The sequence below is a fragment of the Oncorhynchus masou genome, chromosome 24 (genome assembly GCF_036934945.1).
Source record: "Oncorhynchus masou masou isolate Uvic2021 chromosome 24, UVic_Omas_1.1, whole genome shotgun sequence".
Taxonomy (NCBI): Eukaryota; Metazoa; Chordata; class Actinopteri; order Salmoniformes; family Salmonidae; genus Oncorhynchus; species Oncorhynchus masou.
Genome location: NC_088235.1, coordinates 89,190,933 through 89,218,641, shown reverse-complemented (window position 1 = coordinate 89,218,641; position 27,709 = coordinate 89,190,933). Strand labels below are relative to the sequence as shown.

The window sequence follows — 27,709 nt, the reverse complement described above, 5'->3', positions numbered from 1 at the left end:
ATCGAGTGTAGGTTTTTTCAGAAGGGGTGCAACTCTCGCTCTCTTGAAGACGGAAGGGACGTAGCCAGCGGTCAGGGATGAGTTGATGAGCGAGGTGAGGTAAGGGAGAAGGTCTCCGGAAATGGTCTGGAGAAGAGAGGAGGGGATAGGGTCAAGCGGGCAGGTTGTTGGGCGGCCGGCCATCACAAGAAGCGAGATTTCATCTGGAGAGAGAGGGGAGAAAGAGGTCAGAGCACAGGGTAGGGCAGTGTGAGCAGAACCAGCGGTGTCGTTTGACTTAGCAAACGAGGATCGGATGTCGTCGACCTTCTTTTCAAAATGGTTGACGAAGTCATCTGCAGAGAGGGAGGAGGGGGGAGGGGGAGGAGGATTCAGGAGGGAGGAGAAGGTGGCAAAGAGCTTCCTAGGGTTAGAGGCAGATGCTTGGAATTTAGAGTGGTAGAAAGTGGCTTTAGCAGCAGAGACAGAGGAGGAAAATGTAGAGAGGAGGGAGTGAAAGGATGCCAGGTCCGCAGGGAGGCGAGTTTTCCTCCATTTCCGCTCGGCTGCCCGGAGCCCTGTTCTGTGAGCTCGCAATGAGTCGTCGAGCCACAGAGCGGGAGGGGGAGGACCGAGCCGGCCTGGAGGATAGGGGACATAGAGAGTCAAAGGATGCAGAAAGGGAAGAGAGGAGGGTTGAGGAGGCACAATCAGGAGATAGGTTGGAGAAGGTTTGAGCAGAGGGAAGAGATGATAGGATGGAAGAGGAGAGAGTAGCGGGGGAGAGAGAGCGAAGGTTGGGACGGCGCGATACCATCCGAGTAGGGGAAAAGGAAAAGGATACAAGGTAGTGGTCGGAGACTTGGAGGGGAGTTGCAATGAGGTTAGTGGAAGAACAGCATCTAGTAAAGATGAGGTCGAGCGTATTGCCTGCCTTGTGAGTAGGGGGAAGGTGAGAGGGTGAGGTCAAAAGAGGAGAGGAGTGGAAAGAAGGAGGCAGAGAGGAATGAGTCAAAGGTAGACGTGGGGAGGTTAAAGTCGCCCAGGACTGTGAGAGGTGAGCCGTCCTCAGGAAAGGAGCTTATCAAGGCATCAAGCTCATTGATGAACTCTCCGAGGAACCTGGAGGGCGATAAATGATAAGGATGTTAAGCTTGAAAGGGCTGGTAACTGTGACAGCATGGAATTCAAAGGAGGCGATAGACAGATGGGTGAGGGGAGAAAGAGAGAATGACCACTTGGGAGAGATGAGGATCCCGGTGCCACCACCCCGCTGACCAGAAGCTCTCGGGGTGTGCGAGAACACGTGGGCGGACGAAGAGAGAGCAGTAGGAGTAGCAGTGTTATCTGTGGTGATCCATGTTTCCGTCAGTGCCAAGAAGTCGAGGGATTTGAGGGAGGCATAGGCTGAGATGAACTCTGCCTTGTTGGCCGCAGATCGGCAGTTCCAGAGGCTACCGGAGACCTGGAACTCCACGTGGGTCGTGCGCGCTGGGACCACCAGATTAGGGTGGCCGCGGCCACGCGGTGTGGAGCGTTTGTATGGTCTGTGCAGAGGAGAGAACAGGGATAGATAGACACATAGTTGACAGGCTACAGAAGAGGCTACGCTAATGCAAAGGAGATTGGAATGACAAGTGGACTACACGTCTCGAATGTTCAGAAAGTTAAGCTTACGTAGCAAGAATCTTATTGACTAAAATGATTGAAGTGATACAGTACTGCTGGAGTAGGCTAGCTGGCAGTGGCTGCGTTGTTGACTTTGTAGGCTAGCTGGCAGTGGCTGCGTTGTTGACACTACACTAATCAAGTCGTTCCGTTGAGTGTAATAGTTTCTACAGTGCTGCTATTCGGGGGCTAGCTGGCTAGCTAGCAGTGTTGATTACGTTACGTTACGTTAAAAGAACGACAATAGCTGGCTAGCTAACCTAGAAAATCGCTCTAGACTACACAATTGTCTTTGATACAAAGACGGCTAAGTAGCTAGCTAGCTACGATCAAACAAATCAAACCGTTGTACTGTAATGAAGTGAAATGAAAATGTGATACTACCTGTGGAGCGAAGCGGAATGTTGACCGGGTTGTTGAAGTTCTATTCGGTAGGCGTTGGCTAGCTGTTGGCTAGCTAGCTAGCAGTATCTCCTACGTTAAGGACGACAAATAGCTGGCTAGCTAACCTCGGTAAATTAAGATAAACACATCAACAACAGTCACCCACGAAGCATCGTTACCCATCGCTCCACAAAAGCCGCGGCCCTTGCAGGGCAAGGGGAACTACTACTTCAAGGTCTCAGAGCAAGTGACGTCACCGATTGAAACGCTATTTAGCGCGCACCACCGCTAACTAAGCTAGCCGTTTCACATCGGTTACATATAGCTCTGCATGCAGTGTGAAGGAAGTTAAAGGTAGTTTCACAAGCCAATGCCAACCAGTGTTAGCCAAAGGCTGGAAGTCTATAGTTACAGTAACATACGCTAGTAACAAACATTTTAATGTAGGCCAATTGATAAAAGCTGGTGGGTAATGTGTCTCGGTAATTAATTAAAAAAACTGCCCCAATCAAAGCATTTCAATAACTGTAATCAAACTATTTAATAGATTATAAAATATTCATATAAAATCATCTCCATTCATTGACAAATACTTATTTTCAACTCCTGCCAGGCCTACTTTACTTGCAGGGGCCAAGGCAAGCGCTATTGCAGGGCATATCCCTGTTCATGGAGGGCTACCATCCTGTAGGTTTTCACTCCAACTTTTAATGTAGCACACCAGATTTAATTAGCTGGTTGATAAACTGAACCATGCTGCTTTCATAACCAAGTGGGAAGGTGGTAATTACCCGTTGTGAAGTCGTAAATATGAAGTGGGTACATTTACGTTTTGAACTGGGAAATACAAACATGGACGTCTTTAGAAGGCTTGTGATTGAGCAAAACAGTCAGTTTCTGCCCATAAAAAGTATATCCAGAGCTGATTTCACTTTCTAAATCAAAATAAATAACAGAAAGAATTGTGTATCAACAATTTGTATTTAGTTCTTACCATGGTAAGAACTAAATACAAATTGTTGATACACAATTCTTTCTGTTATTTATTTTTTACAACAACTGCTGAAGATGCAGCCAGGCTTGTACTCTTTTTGTTGACAGTGATGTCAGAGGTGCAAGTGGGAAACTCAGAGCACAGTAATGAGACAAGTTTCCCACTATTAATTACCAGTTGGAGGGCCATTCAACTGGATTCTTCCCAGTTGTTTGTGGTAAATATTACCGCCTTCCCACTTGGTCATGAACGCAGCATCGGGTTAGTTACAACTGGGGTTGGTGCGAAAACATACGAGGGCAGCTCTCCAGAAACAGGGTTTGATAGCCTTGCTTTATTGCATTCTCTTCTAATTTTTCTCTAATAAGACAGCACAATGGTCTTAGTCTACAGTAGTTGTCTTTCACACACTTAGCCTACCCCCTGCTCTTATGGGCCCATTGCAACCAACAGGCAGAACTTAACACGCAGTTGTATGTTAGCACTTGATGCTACTAAATGGGAAATTACATGCACCTAAGTGTTAAGACAAACTTGCTTTCAACCAAAAACCCACAAAAATAAACCCACAGATCAGTTGATCTCATGTTGTTACCGTGTCAAACAAGTCTGATACCAAACATCTGCATCTTGGCTATCGACTCCCATCCCCAATGAAGTATCGAACTATAAGGAACATTCCAAATCAGAAGGCTGGTAAATCATGTAAAATGCATATTGTAAGAATATCAGGGCTGCCAAACTATAAAAACATGTAATTGAGTTAATCACAAGATTTCCTGTGATTAATCACGATTAAATGGACAACTCAGAAATTGCTCAAATTAAGCTGTGATTTAAGATGTTTTATTCAAAAGTAACGGTTAGCAAAATCGGGTAGATTGATAAAGCACACTTTCTTTAACCTCAATTTCCTCTTGTTTTGACATCGCATTGTTGTTTTTAGCTGTATAGATTGTTTTCAGTGTATTTTGTGCGCTTTTAGACAATTCGATTAACCACGATAAAAATAAATGTGAGCACTAAAATGACAAAACGTAATTTGAGTTAACTGAATAACTCTTACAGCCCTAAAGAATAAAGTATTATATATTCATATAAACATACCAATATAACTAGAATATAATTTGTGTCATCTGAAAAACCTTGATTAGACTATAATTTAATACAGATTATATTAACTCAATCATGATTGGCTTGATTTTGTTACACATTTTAGATGGACAGTTTAGGGATATTTTAGCCATACTTAATTACACAAGTAATAATTCATGAATTACATAATTTGTAAATTAATAAGTAATGAGTGCACCAACATGAATTTCCCCTTCATATAACCTATATTGCCACAGTATAATTGCGGTCTTAAACAAGAAATTACTATTGTAGTTGTACTGAATGATTATCAAATAGTTAAAATCACCCCTTAGTCAGCCAATTACCAGGTTTTATTTCTACCAAAGATAATACCCTGCGTGTGAACATGTTAGGAGAAAACAGGACAAACTTAACACCAACCTCACACGTAGCTCTGCTTTTTGGGAGCAGCAAATTTGGAAGCAATTGAGATCAGCTGTATGTGTGATGTTAACGTGTATTGATGGTTTAACAAGAGATCACCTGGAGATAAAATGGTGGCCAACAGTGGTTGCAATAGACCCATAGTGTTCATTTCCACCCCCACATGGTCTCAGATGGACTGTACAGCTTATAGAGGAGGCCTGTGGGATGTGAGAGGAGTGATGAGAGACTGTGTCTAGTATAGAGGGTTAGTAGGAGAACAGCGCCAGACAGGGTCAATGTCAGTCTCAGACTACAGGAGGCTCTGGTTCTGCTCTCTGGTTGTGCAGCCATCCTGGTCCTGAATGGCTGGGCTACTCGCTCCCACTGGGTGAGGATAGCCTGGCGGGCCCCGTCCCACTGCCCTGGCCCTCTCAGACGGTACTGGTACGGAGTGCAGGGCCCCAGCAGCACACGAAGCCCCACACCAGGCTCCCTCAGCAGCAGCCCTAGGAGGTTGGGTCGAACCCCTAACTCCTCTGCCATGGAGTCCAGGTAGGGGATATGGTCCACCTGGAGAGGGTGACGCTCCAAACAGGCAAACCTGGAGGGAGAGGGAGACGTACACAGGTGAATAGTTTGTTACCTATTAGCAAAATAATGATGGGACTGTAATAACGCATGGTTGTTGTCCCACCTGTTTTGCAAGGTGCTGGTGTCTCTCTTTATGTCCTGCAGCATGGCTTCTTCAGAGGGCAGAGTTAGTAACCCTGGAGCAAGAAATTATGTATTCACACATTAATAATGACAACAACCTCAAAGCTTCAATCACTCGCATTCAAATACACTAGTCTACCCAACAACGTCAGACACAGAGCTGGACAATTCAGGAAAAGGAGAGTTAATGAGTTAGTTAGTTTTTACCTTTAAAGACCCGGGTAGCCCAGCGGGCCTGCATCTCAGCCAGAGGGTTGATGGCTCCCAGGTTACAAACGAAGCCCACTACAGCCAGACTGGGCCGGGCAAGCCCAGGGGGGAACACATTACGGTACAGAGACAGGCGGTGACTGCTATTAGCCAGCAGACCCGAAGGCAGGAAGGGAAAGTCATAGTTGTAGCCGGTGGCAAACACCACAACATCCACCTAGGAAGGTGAGGTAAGGTAGGGTAGAGGGGAGGTGAGAAGGGAGGAGGTGAGTGTGTGTGTGTAACAGTATAACTTTAGACCGTCCCCTCGATCCCATACCCGGACGCAAACCAGGGACCCTCTGCACACATTAACAGTCACCCACGAAGCATCGTTACCCATCGCTCCACAAAAGCCGCAGCCATTGCAGAGCAAGGGGAACTACTACTTCAAGGTCTCAGAGCAAGTGACGTCACCGATTGAAACGCTATTTATCGCGCACCACCGCTAACTAAGCTAGCCGTTTCACATCCATTACGTGTGTGTGTGTGTACCTTGTCCACAACACTGCCGTCCTCAAACGCCACACTGGAGCCTCTGATCTCCCTGATGTTAGGTTTGATCAGAACACGACCAGAGATGATTCGACCAGGCAGGTCATCATTCACCACTGGGATCTGGGCAAAGAACCTGAAATAGATGAATCGGTCAGCCAGCCAGCTAGCCAGTCAGTCAGATATGTATAGAGCATACCTATGTTTTGGCTGTAGGCCGTACAGTCTGTGGTCAAAGCTCTGGTTCAGATTCTTCTCCATCATCCAGGTAATCCAGGAGGGGAAGAGCTTCTGCAGCAGCTTGTCCAATCGTGAAGTGCCCACCAGGTCACCTGGCAAGCCCCCAGCCCCCACCCTGCTGACCACCCATGCCCCCTTCCGTGTGCTGAGGTACACCTGTAGACCAGTAGAGGAAGGGTTAATGATCTTTGTCAGAGGTGGCCTAGTTTCATTATACACCGACGATATCTTACATTGTTTAGATAAAGTATCTCAATACCTCCCAAACGCTTTGACGATCATAGACAGATTCAGCACCATCTCAAGTTATAAAATACATCTAACCAAAATCTGCCCTACTGCCTCTCAAGACCCCAATGGAGGACTCCATCTCTACTTATGGAATCACAATAGTTTTCCATTTTAATATTTAGGAATAAATATTTCCTTCCATAGATAAAACCATTTCTAGAAACTTCAACAGAACAATCAAGTCATTACGACCTCAGTCGATAGACTAACATCCCAGTTGCGTTAATTGCCACTGATGAATTTCTGTGCAGTGCCTTCAGAAAGTATTCACACCCCCTGACTTTTTCCACATTTTGTTGTGTTACAGCCTGAATTTAAAATGTATTAAATTGAGGGGTTGTCACTGGCCTACACACAATACCCCATAATGTCAAAGTGGAAATTCTAATTAAATAAAAAGCTGAACTGTCTATTGAGTCAATAAGTATTCAATCCCTTTGTTATGGCAAGCTTAAATAAGTTCAGGAGTAAAAAGTTGCTTAACAAGTCACATAAGTTGCATGAACTCATTGTGTGTGCAATAGTGTTTAACATGATTTTTGAATGACTAACTCATCTTTGTACCCCACACATACAAGTAATTGTAAGGTCCCCCAGTCAAGCAGTGAATTTCAACCACAGATTCAATCACAAAGACCAGAGGTTTTCCAATGCCTCGCAACGTTCTTGACCCTAACCAGTCAGGCTTCAAGACGGTTCACTCAACCAAGACTGTTCTTCTCTGTGTCAGAGGCTCTCTGCAATGCCAAAGCTGACTTTCTTCTGTTCTCATCCTCCTAGATCTATCTGCTGCCTTTGACACCATGAACTATCAGATCCTCCTCTCCACCATGAACTATCAGATCCTCCTCTCCACCCTCTCAGGCTCTGCACACTCTTGGATTGCATCCTACCTAGCAGACCACTCCTACCAGGTGATGTGGAGAGGATCTACGTCTGCACCATATACACTCACTACTTGTGTCCTCCAGGGCTCTGTTCTAGGCCCTCTCTTCTCTCTACACAACAAGTCACTCAGTTCCGTCATATCCTCACTCGGCTCTGTCATGGTATCTCCTATCATTGCTATGCGGATGACACTCAACTACTTTTTCCTTCCCCCCTTCTGGCACCCAGGTGTTAACACGCATACCTCAGTGCCTGGCAGATATCTCAACTTGGATGATGTCGGCCCAACACCTCAAGCTCAGCAAGACCGAACTGCTCTTCCTCCCAGCAAAGGCCTTCCTACTCAAAGATCTCCCCATCATGGTTGAAAACAGTGTCGCCCTCCCATAGTGCAAAGAATCTTGACGTGACCCTGTCGTTCTCTGCAAACATCAAAAGCAACGACCCACTCCTGCAGGTTCATTCTCTACAATATCCATAGAGTACAACCTTTCCTCACACAGGAAGCGGCACAGGTCCTAATCCAGACACTTGTACTCTTCCATCTGAAATACTGCAACTCGCTGTTGGCTGGGCTCCCTGCTTGTGTCATCAAACCCCTGTAACTTATCCAGAACGCAGCAGCCCGCCTGGTTTTCAACCTTCCCAAGTTCTATCATGTCACTCAGCTCCTCTGCACATTCCACTGGCTTACAGTTGAAGCTTGCATCCACTACATGGAGCTCACCTATGGAACAGCAAGAGGGGAAGGTTGCTCTAACCCTACACCCCAACCCGAGCACTCCGTTCTGCCACCTCTAGTCTATTGACCCTCCCATCCCTACGGGAGGGCAGTTCCCGCTCATCCCAGTCCCACCCCAATGGTGGAACCAGCCTCCCCCTGAAGCTAGAACAGCAGAGTCCCTGACCATCTTCCGAAACATCTGAAACCTTACCTCTTCAAAAAGTATGTTAAATAATCCTCCTCCTCACCTCGACCCCTTCTAGCGCTGACTCTACTGACAGCCACATTGAGGAAAAATGTACTTTCTATGCCTGTGATATGTGGTTGTCCCACCTAGATATCTGAAGATGAATGTACTAACTGCAAGTCACTCTGGATAAGAGTGTCTGCTAAATGACTAAAATGTAAATGTAAAATGCAAAGAAACCGCACAGGGATTTCACCAGAAGTCCAATGGTGACTTTAAAACAGTTCAATTTTAAATGGCTGTGATAGAAGAAAACAACATTGTTATTCCACAATACTAACCTAATTGACAGAATGTAAAGGAAGCCAGTGCAAAATAAAACATATTTCAAACCATGCATCCTGTTTGCAACAAGGCACTAAAGTAATAGTGCAAGAAATGTGGAAAAGCAATTCACTTTTTGTCCTGAATACAAAGTGTTATGTTTGGGGCAAGTCCAATGCAACACATTACTAAGTACCATTCTCTTCTCCATATTTTCAAGCATGGTGGTGGTTGCATCATGTTATGGGTATGCTTGTAATAGTTAAGGACTGGGGAGTTTTTCAGGATAAAGCAGAAATTGAATGGAGCTAAGCAGAGTCAAAATTCTAGAGAAAAACCTAGTTCGGTCTGCTTTCCACACAAACCTGCAAGATGAATTCACCTTTCAGCACAACAATAACTTAAAAACACAAGGCCAACTTTACACTGGAGTTGCTTACCAAGAAAACATTGAAGGTTCCTAAATTTCAGAGTTACAGCTTTGACTTAAATCTACTTGAAAATCTATGTCAAGACCTGAAAATGGTTGTCTAGTAATGATCAACAATCAATTCGACAGAGCTTGAAGAATGTTTTAAATAATAAATGGTCAAATGTCACACAATCCAGGTGTGGAAAGCTCTTAAGAGACTTACCCAGAAAGACATTTCAATAAATGTGCAGAGAGAAATTGTAAACATGGTTCCCTTTGTCATTATGGGGTATTGTGTGTAGATTGGTGAGAAAAAAACATATTTAATCCATTTTGAATTTAGGCTGTAACACCCCAAAAATGTGGGATAAGTCAAGGGGCATGGATACTTTCTGAAGGTACTGTTGTTCAAATGCTTCCCTTGTCTCCCCCTTCTGGCTATTGGGGGAAAATAATGCATAGTGGGTTTCTAAATGTACATGACAAGCAAGGTAAGCGATCCCGGGTTAAAATTAACAAACTTACAAAGAGGGAAAGACGTAGAAGGACTACCCGTACTAAACTTTAAAATTGTATTTCCAGGCAGGCTGGGTCCATCGACTCATGCTGTTTATTTTTCAACTCTTCAATTGTCCAGTGTTGGTGATTGTATGCACATTGGAACTGCTCCTTCTTGTTTTTAGCTGATAGGAGTGGATCCCGGTGTTGTCGTCCGCTGCAATAATCCATCCATTGACGAGTTGTGCATCCTCGAGATGCCATATTGCATACCACTGTTGTACTGCATACCACTGTTGTACTGTACAATTATATGTGTCTGTTAGCTTAGGAAAGCGAATTAACGTCAAAATCGTAAAAATAAGACCTGTGCAATGTTGTGCATAATTTTTCCAACATAATGACACTTATTTGGAGTCTGTGGCTCAAGTGGTTTTAAAGCGCGAATATTCGTCGAATACCTCAGCTAACAGGCTGAGGTAAAGACAGTTTCAAGTTGGATATTCGACGGATATTCGCGCTTTCAAACCTCAATAGCTTTCAAACCACTTGAGCCACAGACTCCAAATAAGTGTCATGATGTTGAAGAAATTGTGCACAACATTGCACCGGTCTTATTTTCACGATTTGGACATTAATTCACTTTCCTAAGCTAATAAACATGTGGAAATGTGAGCAGCATTTTGTATTCCTAGCTGAATTAGTTAGGGAGTGTAAAAAAAAAAAAGAACAAAAAAAAGTTTCAACAATCGAATTTCAATAGCTCATTAAACTTGACTCAAACAAAGTCCAGAATGTCCACTGACGACCCTTCTATATTGCACACCTTTAAGTTTGTCCATTTTCATCTCACAAGATTATACATGAATTTTTCCAAATGTAAAATTTCAATAGCTCCTTGGTCATGTGACCTACTGACCTCAAACAAGGTTCAGAATGTCTACTGACTACGCCTTCATATTGCACACTCTGTTTGTCTACATTCATCTCATGCTATTAGACTTAAATATGTAAGCTTTGCAGGCCTTCATTTCACATGGGTGCTAAACTGCTTTTTTTAAGTTAACAAAATGTTCCAGCTTCGCAATAACTACCTTTTACATGGACCCTGAAAAGACCCACAAATGGCTGTATGTGGAATGGATCAAAGACAGGAGAGGTGTTCGAACAGAGGTGCTTTAATAAGGAAGGTATGAGGAGAGATATCCTCCTTTGTATTTATGGGAACACATATTTCATAACACTTTGGATCCTATTCTTGGACAGTTAGAAGACAAAATGCATCAATGCAAAAAAAATGTATTACTAATTACTGTCCATGAGTAACCTCAACCTTGTGGGTCTATGGGTGTTTTGGTCAATAAAGTGCCAACTCAATTCTACCAGTGATGAGTCTCTCATGCCCCTATGAACAGGGACACAGGGCAATGGTTTTTAATCTAAACCAGACCTTTTTTACTGGGGTACACTAACCCCTAATTGGGGCTCTTTTCTTTTCTACATAGTAGCAGTTTACCAGATAACAAGTCAAGAAGATCAAAAAGTAGATTGTTGTAAGGGTGTATTACATCCTGTGCTGGCACCATTGTCATATCCATTCCTGATTCTGAGTGGTTAAATCATAGCTGAAAAATGCCTCTATGTATGTGAATAAATTTTCCGCCAAGACAGATCTGCCAAAGAGGGTGGAGTTGCAATCTACTGCAGACACAACCTGCAGAGTTCTGTCATGCTATCCAGGTCTGTGCCCAAACAGTTCGAGCTTCTACTTTTAAAAATCCACCTTTCCAGAAATAAGTCTCACTGTTGCCGCTTGTTACAGACCCCCTCGGCCCCCAGCTGTGCCCTGGACACCATATGTGAATTAATTGCCCCCCATGTATCTTCAGAGTTTGTAATGTTAGGTGACCTAAACGTGGATATGCTTAACACCCCGGCCGTCATACAATCTAAGCTAGATGCCCTCAATCTCACCCAAATTATCATGGAACCTACCAGGTACAACCCCAAATCCATAAACTCGGGACCCTCATAGATATCATCCTGACCAACCTGTCCTCTAAATACACCTCTGCTGTCTTCAACCAGGATCTCAGCCATCACTGCCTCATTGCCTGCATCCGTAATGGGTCCACAGTCAAACGACCATCCCTCATCATAGTCAAACGCTCCCTAAAACACTTCAGCAAGCAGGCCTTTCTAAATTGACCTATCCCGGGTATCCTGGAAAGATATTGACCTCATTCCGTCAGTAGAGGTTGCCTGTGTCAGGATTTGGCCAGGGTTGTTCCGGTTGTTGGTCACTAGATGCCCCCATTGTGCTTTTTGTCCTTATGTTTTTCCCTTGATCCCCATTATTATTTGCACCTGTGCCTCGTTTCCCCTGATTGTATTTAAACCCTTAGTTTCCCTCAGTTCTGTGCTCTGTGTTTGTATGTTAGCACCCAGCCCTAGTGTTCTGTGTGCTCTTGTCGATTCCGGGTGACGCTCTTGTGGAATTCTGTTTTTTGTTTTTGTTTATTTTTTGTGAGTTTCTTTTGAGGCCTTTTTGTGCTTTACCTACCACCTTTTGGATTTGCCATTTTTTGTTTTTAAATTTTTAAGTACTGCTGTGTCTGCCTCATCTTCTGGGTTCTGCTGACTATTCGTGGCTCAGTTGGTTAAGTGACTGTTTCTCACTCCGGAGACCCAGGTTCGAAACCGGGTCCTGACAGCCTGGTTATTCTTTAAAAGTGCTTTCCTCACCATCGTTTAAATAAGCATGCCCCATTCAAACATTTTAGATATAGCCCTTGGTTCACTCCAGACCTAACTGCCCTTGACCAGCACAAAAACATCCTGTGGTGTACTGCATTAGCATCGCATAGCATAGCCCCTGCAATATGCAACCTTTCAGGGAAGTTAGGAACTTATCAGCAGACTCAAAAGCCTTGGTTTCTCAAATGACTGCCTCGCCTGGTTCACCAACTACTTCTCAGATAGAGTTCAGTGTCAAATCGGAGGGCCTGTTGTCCGGACCTCTGGCAGTCTATGGGGGTGCCACAGGGTTCAATTCTCAGGTTGACTCTTTTCTCTGTATACATCAATGATGTCGCTCTTGCGGCTGGTGATTCTCTGATCCACTTCTATGCAGACAACACCATTCTGTATACTTCTGGCCCTTATTTGGACAATGTTAACAAACCCTACAACTCTCCTTCCGTGGCCTCCAACTGCTCTTAAATGCAAGTAAAACTAAATGCATGCTCTTCAACTGATCGCTACCTGCCCGCCCGCCTAGCATCACTACTCTGGACGGTTCGGACTTAGAATATGTGGACAACTACAAATACCTTCCAGACTCAAGCATCTCCAATCCAATATTCAATCTATAATCGTCCTGTTGCGCAACAAAGCATCCAAACATACCCTCGTAAAACTGACTATCCTACCGATCCTTGACTTTGGTGATGTCATTTACAAAATAGCCTCCAACACTCTACTCAGCAAACTGGATGTAGTCTATCACAGTACGATCCGTTTCGTCACCAACGCCCCATATACTACCCACCACTGCAACCTGTATGCTCTCGTTGGCTGACCCTCGGTTCATATTCCTCGCCAAACCCACTGGCTCCAGGTAATCTATAATTCTTTGTTAAGTAAAGCCCTGCCTTATCTCAGCTCACTGGTCACCATAGCAGCACCCACCCGTAGCACTCGCTCCAGCAGGTGTATTTCACTGGTCACCCCCAAAACCAATTCAAAGCCTTTCCTTCCAGTTCTCTGCTGCCAATGACTGGAACAAATTGCAAAAATCACTGAAGCTGGAGACTCATATCTCCCTCACTATCTTTAAGCATCAGCTACAGTGGAGCAAAAAAGTATTTAGTCAGCCACCAATTGTGCAAGTTCTCCCATTTAAAAAGATGAGGCCTGTAATCTTCATCATAGGTACACTTCAACTATGACAGACAAAATGAGAAAAAAAATATACAGAAAAATCACATTGTAGGATTTAATGAATTTATTTGCAAATTATGGTGGAAAATAAGTATTTGGTCACCAACAAACAAGATTTCTGGCTCTCACAGACCTGTAACTTCTTCTTTTAGAGGCTCCTCTGTCCTCCACTCATTGCCTCTATTAATGGCACCTGTTTGAACTTGTTATCAGTATAAAAGACACCTTGCACAACCTCAAACAGTCACACTCCAAACTCCACTATGGCCAAGACCAAAGAGCTATCAAAGGACACCAGAAACAAAATTGTAGACCTGCACCAGGCTGGGAAGACTGAATCTGCAATAGGTAAGCAGCTTGGTTTGAAGAAATCAACTGTGGGAGCAATTATTAGGAAATGGATGACATACAAGACCACTGATAATCTCCCTTGAGCTGGGGCTCCACGCAAGATCTCACCTCGTGGGCTCAAAATGATCACAAGAACGGTGAAAAAATCCCAGAACCACATGGGGGGACCTAGTGAATGACCTGCAGAGAGCTGGGACCAAAGTAACAAAGCCTACCATCAGTAACACACTAGGGACTCAAATACTGCAGTGCCAGACGTGTCCCCCTGCTTAAGCCAGTACATGTCCAGGCCCGTCTGAAGTTTGCTAGAGAGCATTTGGATGATCCAGAAGAAGATTGGGAGAATGTCATATGGTCAGATGAAACCAAAATAGAACTTTTTGGTAAAAACTCAACTCGTTGTGTTTTGAGGACAAAGAATGCTGAGTTGCATCCAAAGAACACCATACCTACTGTGAAGCTAGGGGGTGGAAACATCATGCTTTGGGGCTGTTTTTCTGCAAAGGGATCAGGACGACTGATCCGTGTAAAGGAAAGAATGAATGGGGCCATGTATCGTGAGATTTTGAGTGAAAACCTCCTTCCATCAGCAAGGGCATTGAAGATGAAACGTGGCTGGGTCTTTCAGCATGACAATGATCCCAAACACACCGCCCGGGCAACGAAGGAGTGGCTTCGTAGGAAGCATTTCAAGGTCCTGGAGTGGCCTAGCCAGTCTCCAGATCTCAACCCCATAGAAAATCTTTGGAGGGAGTTGAAAGTCCGTGTTGCCCAGCACCAGCCCCAAAACATCACTGCTCTAGAGGAGATCTGCATGGAGGAATGGGCCAAAATACCAGCAACAGTGTGTGAAAACCTTGTGAAGACTTACAGAAAACATTTGACCTCTGTCATTGCCAACAAAGGGTATATAACAAAGTATTGAGAAACTTTTGTTATTGACCAAATACTTATTTTTCCACCATAATTTGCAAATAAATTCATTAAAAATCCTACAATGTGATTTTCTGGATTTTTTTCTTCTCATTTTGTCTGTCATAGTTGAAGTGCACCTATGATGAAAGTTACAGGCCTCTCATCTTTTTAAGTGGGAGAACTTGCGCAATTGTTGGCTGACTAAATACTTTTTTGCCCCACTGTATCAGAGCAGCTTACAGATCATTGCACCTGTACATCGCCCATACGTAAATAGCCCATCCAACTAACTCATCCACACATTGTTATTTATTTAATATATTCTTTTGCTCCTTTGCACCCCAGTAGCTCTACCTGCACATTCATCTGCTGCACATCTATCATGACAGTGTTTATTTGCGAAATTGTAATTATTTTGCCACTACGGCCTATTTATTGCCTTACCTCCCTAATCTTTCCTCATTTGCACAAACTGTAAATATAGTGTTTTCTATTGTGTTATTGACTGCACGTTTATTCTATGTGTAACTCTGTGTTGATGTTTGTCATACTGCTTTGCTTCATCTTGGCCAGGTCGAAGTTGTAAATGAGTACTTGTTCTCAACTGGCTTACCTGGTTGAATAAAGGTGAAATAAATAAATACTGTACGTGGGAATGTCTTATGTCCATCCTACATGTAGTGTTGGTACATGGAATATTCCTCAACTGCATATATCATAAATTGCAAATAGAAGTATTATGCTCAACAACTGACATTTTCAGATATTATTTTGACAAACACACTTTGGTGCTTACAATTCATTCTTTATTGTCATAGATTTGGTGGGCACTGTCATCTGTGATCTTTGTGATATGACTTTCTTTAAGCACGTACTGATGAAACTGTCACTTCATATTTTTTTCTTAAAGTCTACAAACGCTCTACATTTATTCACTCTGATAGGGTTGGATCCTATATGCTACTTTTATTATTGTCCTGTAAATGGTTTAGTGCCTATAATTTAAGCTGTGTGTGTGTGTGTGTGTGTGTGTAAAATGGGGCATAAAGGAAGTTACTCTACTACTAAATTACTACTAGATTATAGTGATAAAGAAAACAGCCTACAAATGTGGCCCGTGTATTCACTTGCCTATAACTAATCAGAATTCCATTATGTTTACATAAAAAAGAGAATACTTCAAAATGAGAAGATCCTGCCATGGAAAAGAGGACTGGGTGGACAAAGTGGAAAGGAGGGGAAATAACCCCAAAGACTGCCTGGGTTAGTAACTTTATTTAACATGTTTATAATCTCAGTGACGGCATGTAAGACAATTTATGATATAACACAATGGATGGCTAATTCGTCATACTACATTGATATTATTTATAACGTGTTACTTTGTTTTAGATTTAATGTTTTGCGGTGGTTCCGTGCGCTGTAACTAGGAATGAAGACTAAATTATTAAACAGAGTAAAGAACACAAACTGGAAGTGCAGTCTGTTGTTGAAAATGTACACTATACCCCATCCACACTGAAGAGGCTCTGAAATGTACATCAACCAGGGATAAAGAGAAAGTTAACACGGTGAAATGTTTCATACTTAATTGAAGTTAAGTGTCTGTTGACATGTCGGAAAAGATTAAAGGTCTACAATTTCTGTTTAATTTGTCAATATTACATTTTTATTCATTGATTTACTGGCCACCAATACTGTGTTTACATGTTCAGTATATATATTGACCAGCAAACCCACTGCAGCCTACCTCACTCTCCATCCCTGCTTTGGACAATTAATAGCATGTACTTTGCCCTTTATGGTTGATATTAACGACGAAAGGAGATATTATCTGTCGCTCTCCTATTGTATCTAAGTAATTAGAACTACCAATTATTATAGATAAATATTAAAGGGTAAACACAACACTGGACTGAAACCCCTAATTGTCAAACTAATAATAATGTACAACAATATAGAAGCTACATGACTAGAGGTTATGCAATATGGGTGTATATCCACTGCACACTTCAGAGGTGTGTAATTGACATGACCAAGGAGCTATTGAAATGTAAAACATTGAAAATGTACGTACACAAGAGTGCGCAATATAGAAGGGTACATTCTGCACCATGTTTGAAGTCAGTAGGTCACATGACCAAGGAGGAGAAAAATTAATGTAAAAATGTGAGATGAAAATTGACAAACTAAAGGGTGTGCAATGTGTAGGCCCACTGAGTGGACATTCTGAACCTTGTTTGAAGTCACATGACCAAGGAGCTATTTAAATTTTACATTTAATTTTTTTAAATGCAAAATCTTGTGACATGAAAATGGACAAACTAAAGGGTGTGCAATATAGAAGGGTAGTCAGTGGACATTCTGAACCTTGTTTTGAGTCCAGTAGGTCATATGAACAATGAGCTATTAAAATTCAAAAATGTAAATAAATAATTTGAAATAGTGCGAGATGCAAATCAACAAAAAATAAATGTGTGCAATGTGCGTCTCTACCATCGGGTTAGCTAGAACCAGTTTTTAAAGTTTTAGGAGTAATGGTTAAATAGCTATTGAAATTTGAAAAATTTGATTTGTCACTATGTTGACGGTCCCTAACTGCTGTTGGTGGACGTAAGGAAAACTAAAAGGCGAATATCCGTTGAATATCCAACCTGAAACTGTCTTTACCTCGTTTTTTTTTCAGACTATTTAACACAGGAAATGTTTTACGATGAAATTGTCCCCACATGATGTGTGAGTGCATGCAGTTAAATGCTGCTGGGACAAAGTTACAAAATACATTTTGAAGTGCATGAATTTAAATATTAAATGCTTTGCATTTACTATGTTACTTAACAATGATAGCTCCTTACAGAGCTGCTGCAATAAAGATGTTGACTCTGATGGCAATCACCTCACTCTTTCCCAATTTGCCAGTAGATACAGTTACCATTAGAATTATCGACAGCGAGAACGAATGGTGATAGAGATTGCTTAGTCTCTTCCTGTTCATGATAGCTAGGAGTTTTGCAGAGAAATACTTCCAGAAGAATCAGATGATTTCCCACTCACCTGCTCCGCTACTCTGCTGGCATCCACAGCGATGTCACCTCCAGAATTCCCGATCCCGACCACCACCACCCTCTTCCCCTGCAGCCCCTCAGCACTGCGATATTCCCAACTATGTAAGTACCTGCCCTCAAACTCCTCTATACCTGGGTGGAGAAGAAAAACATGGTAATTAATTAATGATGATAATCAAGCATATTATTCAAAGTATAAGTTGTGAGGGCTATGACTGGGATATACACATGATGATGTATGTAAGAAGGATGTGAGTCTATATCTCTCCAGTGATAGTAGCATATAAAATGGACAATACACAATGTCACCGGGGACTATGATAGCGACAGAGAGTTGACAGTTACCTGGGAAGTCTTTGAGGGGCAGGTGTGGTTGTGTAAAGTGACCAGTGCAGACCATCACAGCATCAAAGACCTGAGACTCCCTCTGACCTTCTGTCCCCTCTGTCTCCACCTCCCACTGGCCCGACACTGGGAAGTCTGGCCTCTGTCGCACACTCACCACAGTGGTCTGACACACACAGGTAGACAGGCAGACATGCACGCACACACCGCAAAATTAATAATTATTTACCATTGAAATGGATCATAACATAAGATGAGACTGAATAAACATCAACTTCCTTCCTTCATGCCCCCTGACCTGGAAGACGATGTGCTTGAAGAGGTCAAACGTCTCAGCGTAAAGTCGTAGGTAGATCAGCAGCTGGGAGTGGTGCATGTTGTTGGGCAGGTGAGCTGGAGGAGGGAAGTCGCTGTATGACATCATTTCCTTGGAGCTGTTGATGATGACTGACTGGTAGATGTTGGCCCTGCCTGGGTCTGGATGCTCCTAAAGGACAAGGACACCGACTAAGGATATGCTCCAATAGACACACAACTTATAACACCTGGCAAGTTTATTTGGTAAATATTTTCTTAACTCTTCTTGAACTGCACTGTTGGTTAAGGGCTTGTAAGTAAGCATTTCACGGTAAGGTCTACACTTGTTGTATTCTGCGCATGTGACAAAGTTTGATTTGAAGGGCGCATCCAAATTGTTACGACTGTTATCCTCCTTACGGCCCATTAACAAACAAACAAAACTTTGTTAAACATGATTTACCTTTGTCAAAACTATTAATTAATGTTAATTCTATGTCGAGGAAAATTAAAAAAAATATATAAATGGTTGTTTTCACATAGTATAAGCACTCGGAAGCTGACATTATTTAGCATTAGTATTCTCATAGAGAATGACTGGCGGTGTTAGCTAGCTAGCTTTGTGACAAAATATTGCAAATATCGTAATGTTATCTATACAGAAAACATTTTGAACACGGTTTTAGTCTTCATTGATATTTTGTGTCTAACATTGCCATTCAAGCATTGATCTTTGATTAGGATACAGCCTCTAAGTATAACAACCATTTGATACAGTCTAATATGCTAACTAGCTATCACCGTCAATCATTCTCTATGAGAATGCTAACTAACGTCAGCTTCTGAGTGCTTATATTACGTTAAAACAAACGTTCATATTTTTTCAATCATTTTCCTAAACAAAGAGTAAAACACATCTTTCAAATTCTGTGCAAGTTTTGACCAATTTAATTAATATTTAATGAAGTTTTGCGTCTTTGTGAATGGGCTGGAAGTAAAAAAACAATCACGTTCGTTCAGGAACGTGTCATCACTAGTTACCACAACGACAAAGTCATAAACCCTGCATATTTCTACAATTTTAAACCTAACCACCGTAACACTAACCACACTGCTAACCTTTAGCCTAACCGTAACCGTAAATTATGACCAGAAAGCACATTTGTTTTCATTGATGTTTTCTTTGTGGGTGTGATAACTAGTGGAAACCCAGGAACTGGGTCAAGTGAGCGGGGCATCATAAGGTGAATATACCCCTTATGTGTCCAATGCATTAGATATTGGAACAAAGCCTGGGTAATCTACGATGCAGACACTTTAGATATTGAAACAGAGCCAGTGTCATTTATATTGGATATTGAAATCTCCAGCAGTAGTGGGCAATCCCAAAACTCCATATAGGTACACACTCAACACACACACAGAGTAGATTAGTGTTGATCAGGCATCAGGTTCCTCACCCAGTCCACTCACCTTAAACCTCCACAGCCCTCCGATGTCTTCACTGCTCTCAAAGCAGGTGGGCTCCAGACCCTCATCCAGACAGCACTTGATGCTGGTCAGACCTGAGGGACCTGCCCCGATCACTGCTACTGTACGCACCATTATGATGGAACTACAGACAGAGAGAGAGAGAGACAGAGAGAGAAGTTTGTACCATTGGAATAACTACAACTAATTTACAATATCACTCACTTGGTGAAAGACTGACAGTGGTGTAAATCACGTCATAATTTCCTCAAAGTTTGTACCGACAGATGTAGCTTATTGAATAGCCTCAAACACCAAGTTAGGGATACTTCATTTAAAAATTCATTATCAGGATTGATGACTCTTCACGTCCAAACTGCATCTGCATGCCATTCATTTGATCTCAATCAGTTTCATGGATGGGAATATGCATTTAGCTATTCTTGAATTACTATTTTGTGAGCGATTTAGAGCAGATGGCATTAAAAACTATTAGTCTTTCTTGTATTTTGTTTCAATCAAAGCATGTGACCGACCGGCTCCAAACCAGTCTTATGTAGAAACATTTGGACCTGTTGTTTTTTTACATTGGATAAAAGTAAAGATTCAGAGCTCCAAAATGCTATATCATACACTACAGGTGAGGAACAATGGGAAAGGTTTGAAAGTCGCTAAACTTGTAAACTTAAAAAAATAAAATGTTTTGGTACTACTATTGGAGAGCCTTCTACAATCATTCAGCATCGTTCACACTCTCTTAAGCTTTAGCACCGCCCACCTCTAAGGGTTTGAGCCGAGCGTTCTTTACGAACAGTCAAGCACCCAAGCTAACTTGCTAGCTACTTCCAGACATACATGACAGAACATTACTCGTCCTAGCAAAGCTGATTAGGCTGTTCTGTTATCTAGAGCGTTGGTGACTGCAACTGTGCTGTCAGATTTTGAATTACAAACTGACAACGGTGTGGCTTTCGGAAAGTTCAACGCACACTCCGGACACTCAGTCCGATGAGTAGGGTTGATACAAATGTTCTGGCCTTGGCAGTAATAAACAAATACATGTAAAAAAAAAAAGTCCACATAGAAATCTCAGTATATCACAAACATTATTTCTGTCTGTAGACGTGGAGGTCCGTCAATTAGGGATTCAGTTCAGTTTGAGGTTCAGCGCATTGTTCCTTGGTGCTTCTGAGTCCCCCCTCTCGCTCTGTTTCCACACCCAAGCTTACTGGCCAACATTGGCTAACTTGCTAACTACTTCCAGACATATTCACTTTATATATTATCTACCTCACTTGCTTTGGCAATGTTAACACGTTTCCCATGCCAATAAAGCCCTTGAATTGAGAACACCCCACTCTGACCATTACTTGCCCGAGCAAAGCTGGTTATGTTGTTTGGATGTTATCCAGAGCGTTGGTAACTAACTTTGCTGCAAATATCCCAAGCAGGGCGACAGCAACTTCCAGAGGCGGTCAGGCTCCTTAGGCTTTTCAGTGGCCACTCTGGTTTTGGGGTCTTTGGCAGAATGGTGTCACATATCGTTCTGGGTTTCACTGCGCGAGAGGGGGGTCCGTGGAGTTATGAACATCAATGCAGACGCAGTGAATTTGGATCATAGATACCGTTGGTGTGAGAAAATTAATCTGTTTAAACCCCGTCACACTCCGCAGAGCTGAAGATTTCCCCCCCACATTCTTACACGCACGTAGCCTACAGTTCTTCATAAGTCTCACCACTGTCAGAGAAAAGACACTGCCATTTTCCAAAAATAGTTTTACCAGCTCCAAAAAAGTGAGGGAGCACCACTAGCCCACGCTCTGGCAGCACTACACCCCTGGACACTAGGAACCCTGCACATGCAGGAGAGGGTCATTGCCAGACCAGATCAGTGCCTCTGATTGGTTAGTGGGAATGGCACTGTTTCTGGAGGATGGTCACGAAAATTGTCCAGCTAAGATGGGGTGGGGCAGTGGAGTGACTTCTGGTGGGGGGATGGGAAGTGGACTGAGGTGTGAAATGGGGAATTCAAGGCTTTCTTTCTAATTTGCTTTATTTGAACCGTGTTGGTGTTATTTTAACCATGTTTTGCATTACTCTGAAACCACTATTTCTTTAGAACTTCACTGATTGGATTTAAAATCCAAACACCATTTTCAATCAATGATTGGCTTAGCAACTCACAGCTATTTACAACGCATTCAGAAAGTATTCAGACCCCTTCTCTTTTTTCTACATTTTGTTACATTAGCCTTATTCTAAAATGGACCGACTTGCTTTTTCCTCAGTCTGCACATAATACCCCATAATGACAAAGCAAAAACAGGTTTTTATACATTCGCTAAAATATCACATTTATATAAGTTCCAGACCCTTTGCTATGAGACTCGAAATTGAGCTCAGGTGCATCCTGTTTACACAGTGGCCTTCATCATTCTTAATTGGAAGAATTTGGAACCACCAAGACTCTTCCTAGAGCTGTCCGCCCGGCCAAACTGAGCAATCGGGGGAGAAGGGCCCCGATCAGGGAGGTGACCAAGAACATGATGGTCAATCTGATAGAGCTCCAGAGTTCTGCAGTGGAGATGGGAGAACCTTCCAGAAGGACAACCATCTATGCAGCACTCCACCAATCAGGCCTTTATGATAGAGTGGCCAGACGGAAGTCACTCCTCAGTAAAAAGGCACATGACAGCCTGCTTGGAGTTTACAAAAGGCCCCTAGAGGAATCTCAGACCATGAGAAACAATATTCTCTGGTCTGATGAAACCATGATTGAACTCTTTAGCCTGAATACCAAACGTCACATCTAGAGGATGGCACCATCCCTACGGTGAGGCATGGTGGTGGCAGCATCATCCTGTCGGGATGTTTTTCAGAAGCAGGGAAGGGAAAATAGTCAGGATCGAGGCAAAGATGACCGGAACAAAGTAAAGAGAGATCCTTGATGAAAACCTGCTCCAGAGCGCTCAGGATCTCTGCGGAAGGTTCTCCTTCCAACAGGACAACGACACTAAGCACACAGCCAAGACAACGCAGGAGTGTCTTCGGGACAAGTCTCTGAATGGCCCAGCCAGAGCCCGGACTTGAACCCGATCCAACGCTCCCCATCCAACCTGAGAGCTTGAGAGGATCTGCAGAGAAGAAATGGGAGAAACTCCCCAAATACAGGGGAGCCACGCTTGTAGCGTCATACCCAAGAATACTTGGCTGTAATCGCTGTCAAAACTGCTTTAACAAAGTGCCGAGTAAAGGGTCTGAATACTTATGTAAATGTGACATAAATTTGCAAACATTTCTAAAAACCTGTTTTTGCGTATTGTGTGTAGTATATTGATGAGGGGGGGGGGGGAAAAACGATTCAATCCATTTTTGAATGAGGCTGTAAAATAACAAAATGTGGAAAAAGTCAAGGTGTCTGAATACTTTCCGAATGCACTGTAAGTGAGTTTGAGTCAGTCTATACTGTAACTTCACATTAATCTATATATTTTCCCCCTTTAACCTTCAACAATGAATGTACACCTCAAACTAAATGCTATCTACAGAGAGAAGCAGCAGTTGTGGATGTGAACTTTGGTCTAGTTAAACGTTTTTACAGCTCCTGTCCTGGTCTCCACTCCTTGAGGGCATGAGGCAGTGGGAGAGCAGGGGACGGTAAGGGGCAATTCAGTATATATATTACTGAATACTTTAAGGGGCTTTTTTCTATGAAGAACCCATTTATCAGGGTTAGTTATCGGAATCTTTGCTTTAATCCTCTAAAAAGGTTCTTCCTTGAACTCTCTATGAAGGGTGCAAAGCCTTATTTGCATATTTACCAGTGTGCCTTTCGAGTGATCTCGGTGGCCTTGTGGTTAGAGTGTCTGCCCTGAGATTGGAAGGTTCAGAGTTCCATCCTTGACTGAGTCATACCAAAGACAGTAAAAATGGGACCCTCTGCTTGGCACTTAGCTATAGATAGATTGGCGGGGTAAGGCCCTGTGCCAAGGGGGTGTATGTGTACATCACGCTACAGAAACAGGAGATCGGCTCCTGCTCATATGAGCTGTTCCGGGCTCGCACAAGCCAAGGGTACTTACTTACCTTTGAGTGAATTGTAGAGTTACTGTGTTTGTTGGTGACAGATACATGCTTGTTGCATTCAATGGCCTTCACCAAGTGAGAACCTAAATTAATTGTCATTAAAACTTCTTAGGGCTGAGATCCCGCTAACGGGATCGATATGACAACAGCCAGTGAAAGTGCAGGGCGCCAAATTCGAAACCAGAAATCCCATAATTAAAATTCCTCAAACAGAAGTATTTCACACCATTTAAGATACACTTCTTGTTAATCCCACCACAGTGTCCAATTTCAAATAGGCTTTACGGTGCAAGCACCACAAATGATTATGTTAGGTCAGAGCCAAGTCACAGAAAAACAGCCAAAGAGAGGAGTCAAAAATCAGAAATAGAGATAATCACTAACCTTTGATGATCATCAGATGACACCCATAAGACTTCATGTTACACAACACATGTATGTTTTGTTCGATAAAGTTAATATTTATATAAAAAAAATCTCCGTATACATTGGCACATTATGTTCAGTAGTTCCAAAAACATCTGGTGATTTTGCAAAGAGCCACACCAATTTACAGAAATACTCATTATAAATGTTGATGAAAATACAAGTGTTATATATTTAACTTTCGATACACTTCTCCTTAATGCAACTGCTGTGTCAGATTTCAAAAAAGCTTTACGGAAAAAGCAAACCATGCTATAATCTGAGTACGGTGCTCAGAGATCAAACAAGCCAAAAAGATATCCGCCATATTGTGCAGTCAACATTAGTCAGAAATAGCATTGTAAATATTCACTTACCTTTGATGATCTTCGTCAGAATGCACTCCCAGGAATCCCAGTTCCACAATGAATGTTTGTTTTGTTCGATAATGTTCATCATTTATGTCCAAATAGCTACTTTTGTTAGCACATTTTGTAAACAAATCCTAAGTCACGAAGCGCGTTCACTAGGAGCAGACAAAATATCAAAACGTTCCATTACAGTCCTTAGAAACATGTCAAACGATGTATAGAATCAATCTTTAGGATGTTAACATAAAATCTTCAATAATGTTCCAACCGGAGAATTCCTTTGTCTGTAGAAATGCAATGGAACGCGAGCTACCTCTCACGTGAACGAGCGTCACGAGCTCAACGCATTCTGCCAGACCTCTGACTCATTCCCCTCTCATTCACCCCACTTTACAGTAGAAGCATCAAACTAGGTTCTAAAGACTGTTGACATCGAGCCTTAGGAAGTGCAACACGACCAATATCCCACTGTATCTTCGATATGCAAAGAGTTAAAAAACTACAAACCTTAGATTTCCCACTTCCTGGTTGGATTATTTTCTCGGGTTTTTGCCGGCCATATGAGTTCTCTTATACACAGACATCATTCAAACAGTTTTAGAAACTTCAGTGTTTTCTATCCAAATATGCATATATTAGCAACTGGGACTGAGTAGCAGGCAGTTTACTCTGGGCACCTTATTCAGCCAAGCTACTCAATACTGCCCCCAGCCATAAGAAGTTAAACTCATTATGATAATACATTACATATATCATAATGCCTAACTTTGACGGTCTAGTTTTACCCAAACACACTGGTTTACCCAAACACACTGGCCACATCAGACATGCAAGTCACATTATACTCACTTGCAAGTGAAGTTTTTTTTCTTATTGGAATTCCAGAGTGAGGATACCCAACAATTGGAACGTTTAACCCCCACACAACCTGCAGTTGAAATGACTGCAAAAGGTAGGGAAGATTTAGAAATGAGACTACTTAAACTATCTAAACTGGAACAACCATCTCAGTAACAGGGTGCAATAAATCCAACTACTCACAGATAGGAATCGTTTAGAAACATGTTATTGTTTGTTTGAGAAGCAAAAGATGAATCCATCAATGTAGCTGTCTAGCACAGATATTGAAACAAATGATTCAAAATCAACCTCCAGAAAGATGATAATGATGGGTGTGTTTGAGTATTTCTAAGTGTGTTACTCTACACAGAGTAACAATGACCCAATCACACTCAACTCTGGGTATTAACACCAACACTGGGGTTATTTTACACCACTTAATTTAACTCCTGAATCAACTCTAGAAATGTTACACTGAAAAAAATCACTTGGTAACACTTGCCAATTTCCTGTGTACAAATACTGTATTCCCATGTAGGTACAGTTAAAAACACACATCTTTAAAAACAAACTTCGTAAAAATCCAAATAACTTCACAGATCTTCATTGTAAAGGGTTTAAACACTGTTTACCATGCTTGTTCAATGAACCATAAACAATTAATGAACATGCACCTGTGGAACGGTCGCTAAGACAGTAGGCAATTAAGGTCGCAGTTATGAAAACTTAGGACACTAAAAGAGGCCTTTCTACTGACTCTGAAAAACACCAAAAGAAAGATGCCCAGGGTCCTTGCTCATCTGTGTGAACGTGCCTTACACGGATCCCAAACCGGCTGCGCGCGTGCGCCATCATACATAAATGTATTTTGTCCCCCCACACCAAACCCGATCACGACGCGCAAGTTAAAATATCAAAAACGCTGAACCAATTATATTAATTTGAGGACAGGTCGAAAAGCATTAAACATTGATAGCAATTTAGCTTGCACTTTGCCAGCTAATTTGTACTATTTAGCTAGCTTGCTGTTGATAGCTAATTTGTCCTGGGATATAAACATGGAGTTGTTATTTTACCTGAAATGCACAAGGTCCTCTACTCCACCAATTAATCCACACATAAAACAGCCAACCAAACCATTTATAGTCATCTCTCATCCTTCCATTCTTTTTCTTCTCTTGACTTTATATTGCAATTGGCAACTTTCATAAATGAGGTGCATTACTGACCTGTTTCGTCTTCAGTCACCCACGTGGGTATAACCAATGAGGAGATGGCACGTGGGTACCTGCTTCTATAAACCAATGAGGAGATGGGAGAGGCAGGACTTGCAGAGCGAACTGCGTCAGAAATAGAACTGACTTCTATTTTAGCCCAAGGCAACGCAGACACTTGTTGGCGCGCGCAATAACTGAATAACATAGATTTCTACATTTATTTTTCAACGCTCACGCACGCGACACAAGCGGTGTAGTCAGCCTGTTAGGCATGCTGCAAGGAGGCATGAGGACTGCAGATGTGGCCAGGGCAACAAGTTGCAATGTCCGTACTGTGAGACGCTGAAGACAGCGCTACAGGTACAGAATGGACAGCTGATCGCCCCCGTAGTGGCACACCATGTTTAACACATGCACAGGATTGGTACAGCCGAACATCACACCTGCGGGACAGGTACAGGATGCCAACAACAACCAGGAACGCACAATCCCTCCATCAGTGCGCAGACTGTCCACAATGGGCTGAGAGAGGCTGGACTGAGGGCTTGTAAGGCCTGTTGTCTGGTTAGGACCTGCCTTACATCACCGGCAACAACGTCGCCTATAGGCACAAACACACCGTCGCTGGACCAGACAGTACTGGCAAAAAGTGCTCTTCACTGACAAGTTGCGAAGAGCCTGGATCTCAATCCCATTGAGCACGTTTGGGACCTGTTGGATCAGAGGATGAGGGCTAGGGCTATTCCCCCCAGAAATGCCTTGGAACTTGCAAGTGCCTTGGTGGAAGAGTGGGTAACATCGAACAGCAAGAACTGGCAAATCTGGTGCAGTCCATGAGGAGAAGATGCGCTGCAG

General features: G+C 42.7%; 1 protein-coding gene across 4 annotated transcripts in view; it reads right to left on the bottom strand.

Moving 5' to 3' along the window:
* Positions 1 to 2,553: 2,553 nt before the first annotated feature.
* Positions 2,554 to 27,709, bottom strand: part of LOC135512959 (flavin-containing monooxygenase 5-like) — a 36,893-nt gene continuing 11,737 nt past the window's right edge. For all 4 annotated transcript variants that reach the window (XM_064935508.1, XM_064935507.1, XM_064935506.1 and 1 more), the window contains exons 2-10: positions 19,939 to 20,080; positions 18,467 to 18,655; positions 18,169 to 18,334; positions 17,813 to 17,955; positions 6,186 to 6,382; positions 5,987 to 6,122; positions 5,450 to 5,669; positions 5,223 to 5,295; positions 2,554 to 5,129 (exon numbers count right to left, since the gene is read on the bottom strand). In XM_064935508.1, the coding sequence (XP_064791580.1) occupies positions 4,694 to 5,129; positions 5,223 to 5,295; positions 5,450 to 5,669; positions 5,987 to 6,122; positions 6,186 to 6,382; positions 17,813 to 17,955; positions 18,169 to 18,334; positions 18,467 to 18,655; positions 19,939 to 20,070 (1,692 nt within the window). In that variant the 5' untranslated portion in view covers positions 20,071 to 20,080 and the 3' untranslated portion in view covers positions 2,554 to 4,693. The remainder of the gene's footprint in view (positions 5,130 to 5,222; positions 5,296 to 5,449; positions 5,670 to 5,986; positions 6,123 to 6,185; positions 6,383 to 17,812; positions 17,956 to 18,168; positions 18,335 to 18,466; positions 18,656 to 19,938; positions 20,081 to 27,709) is intronic.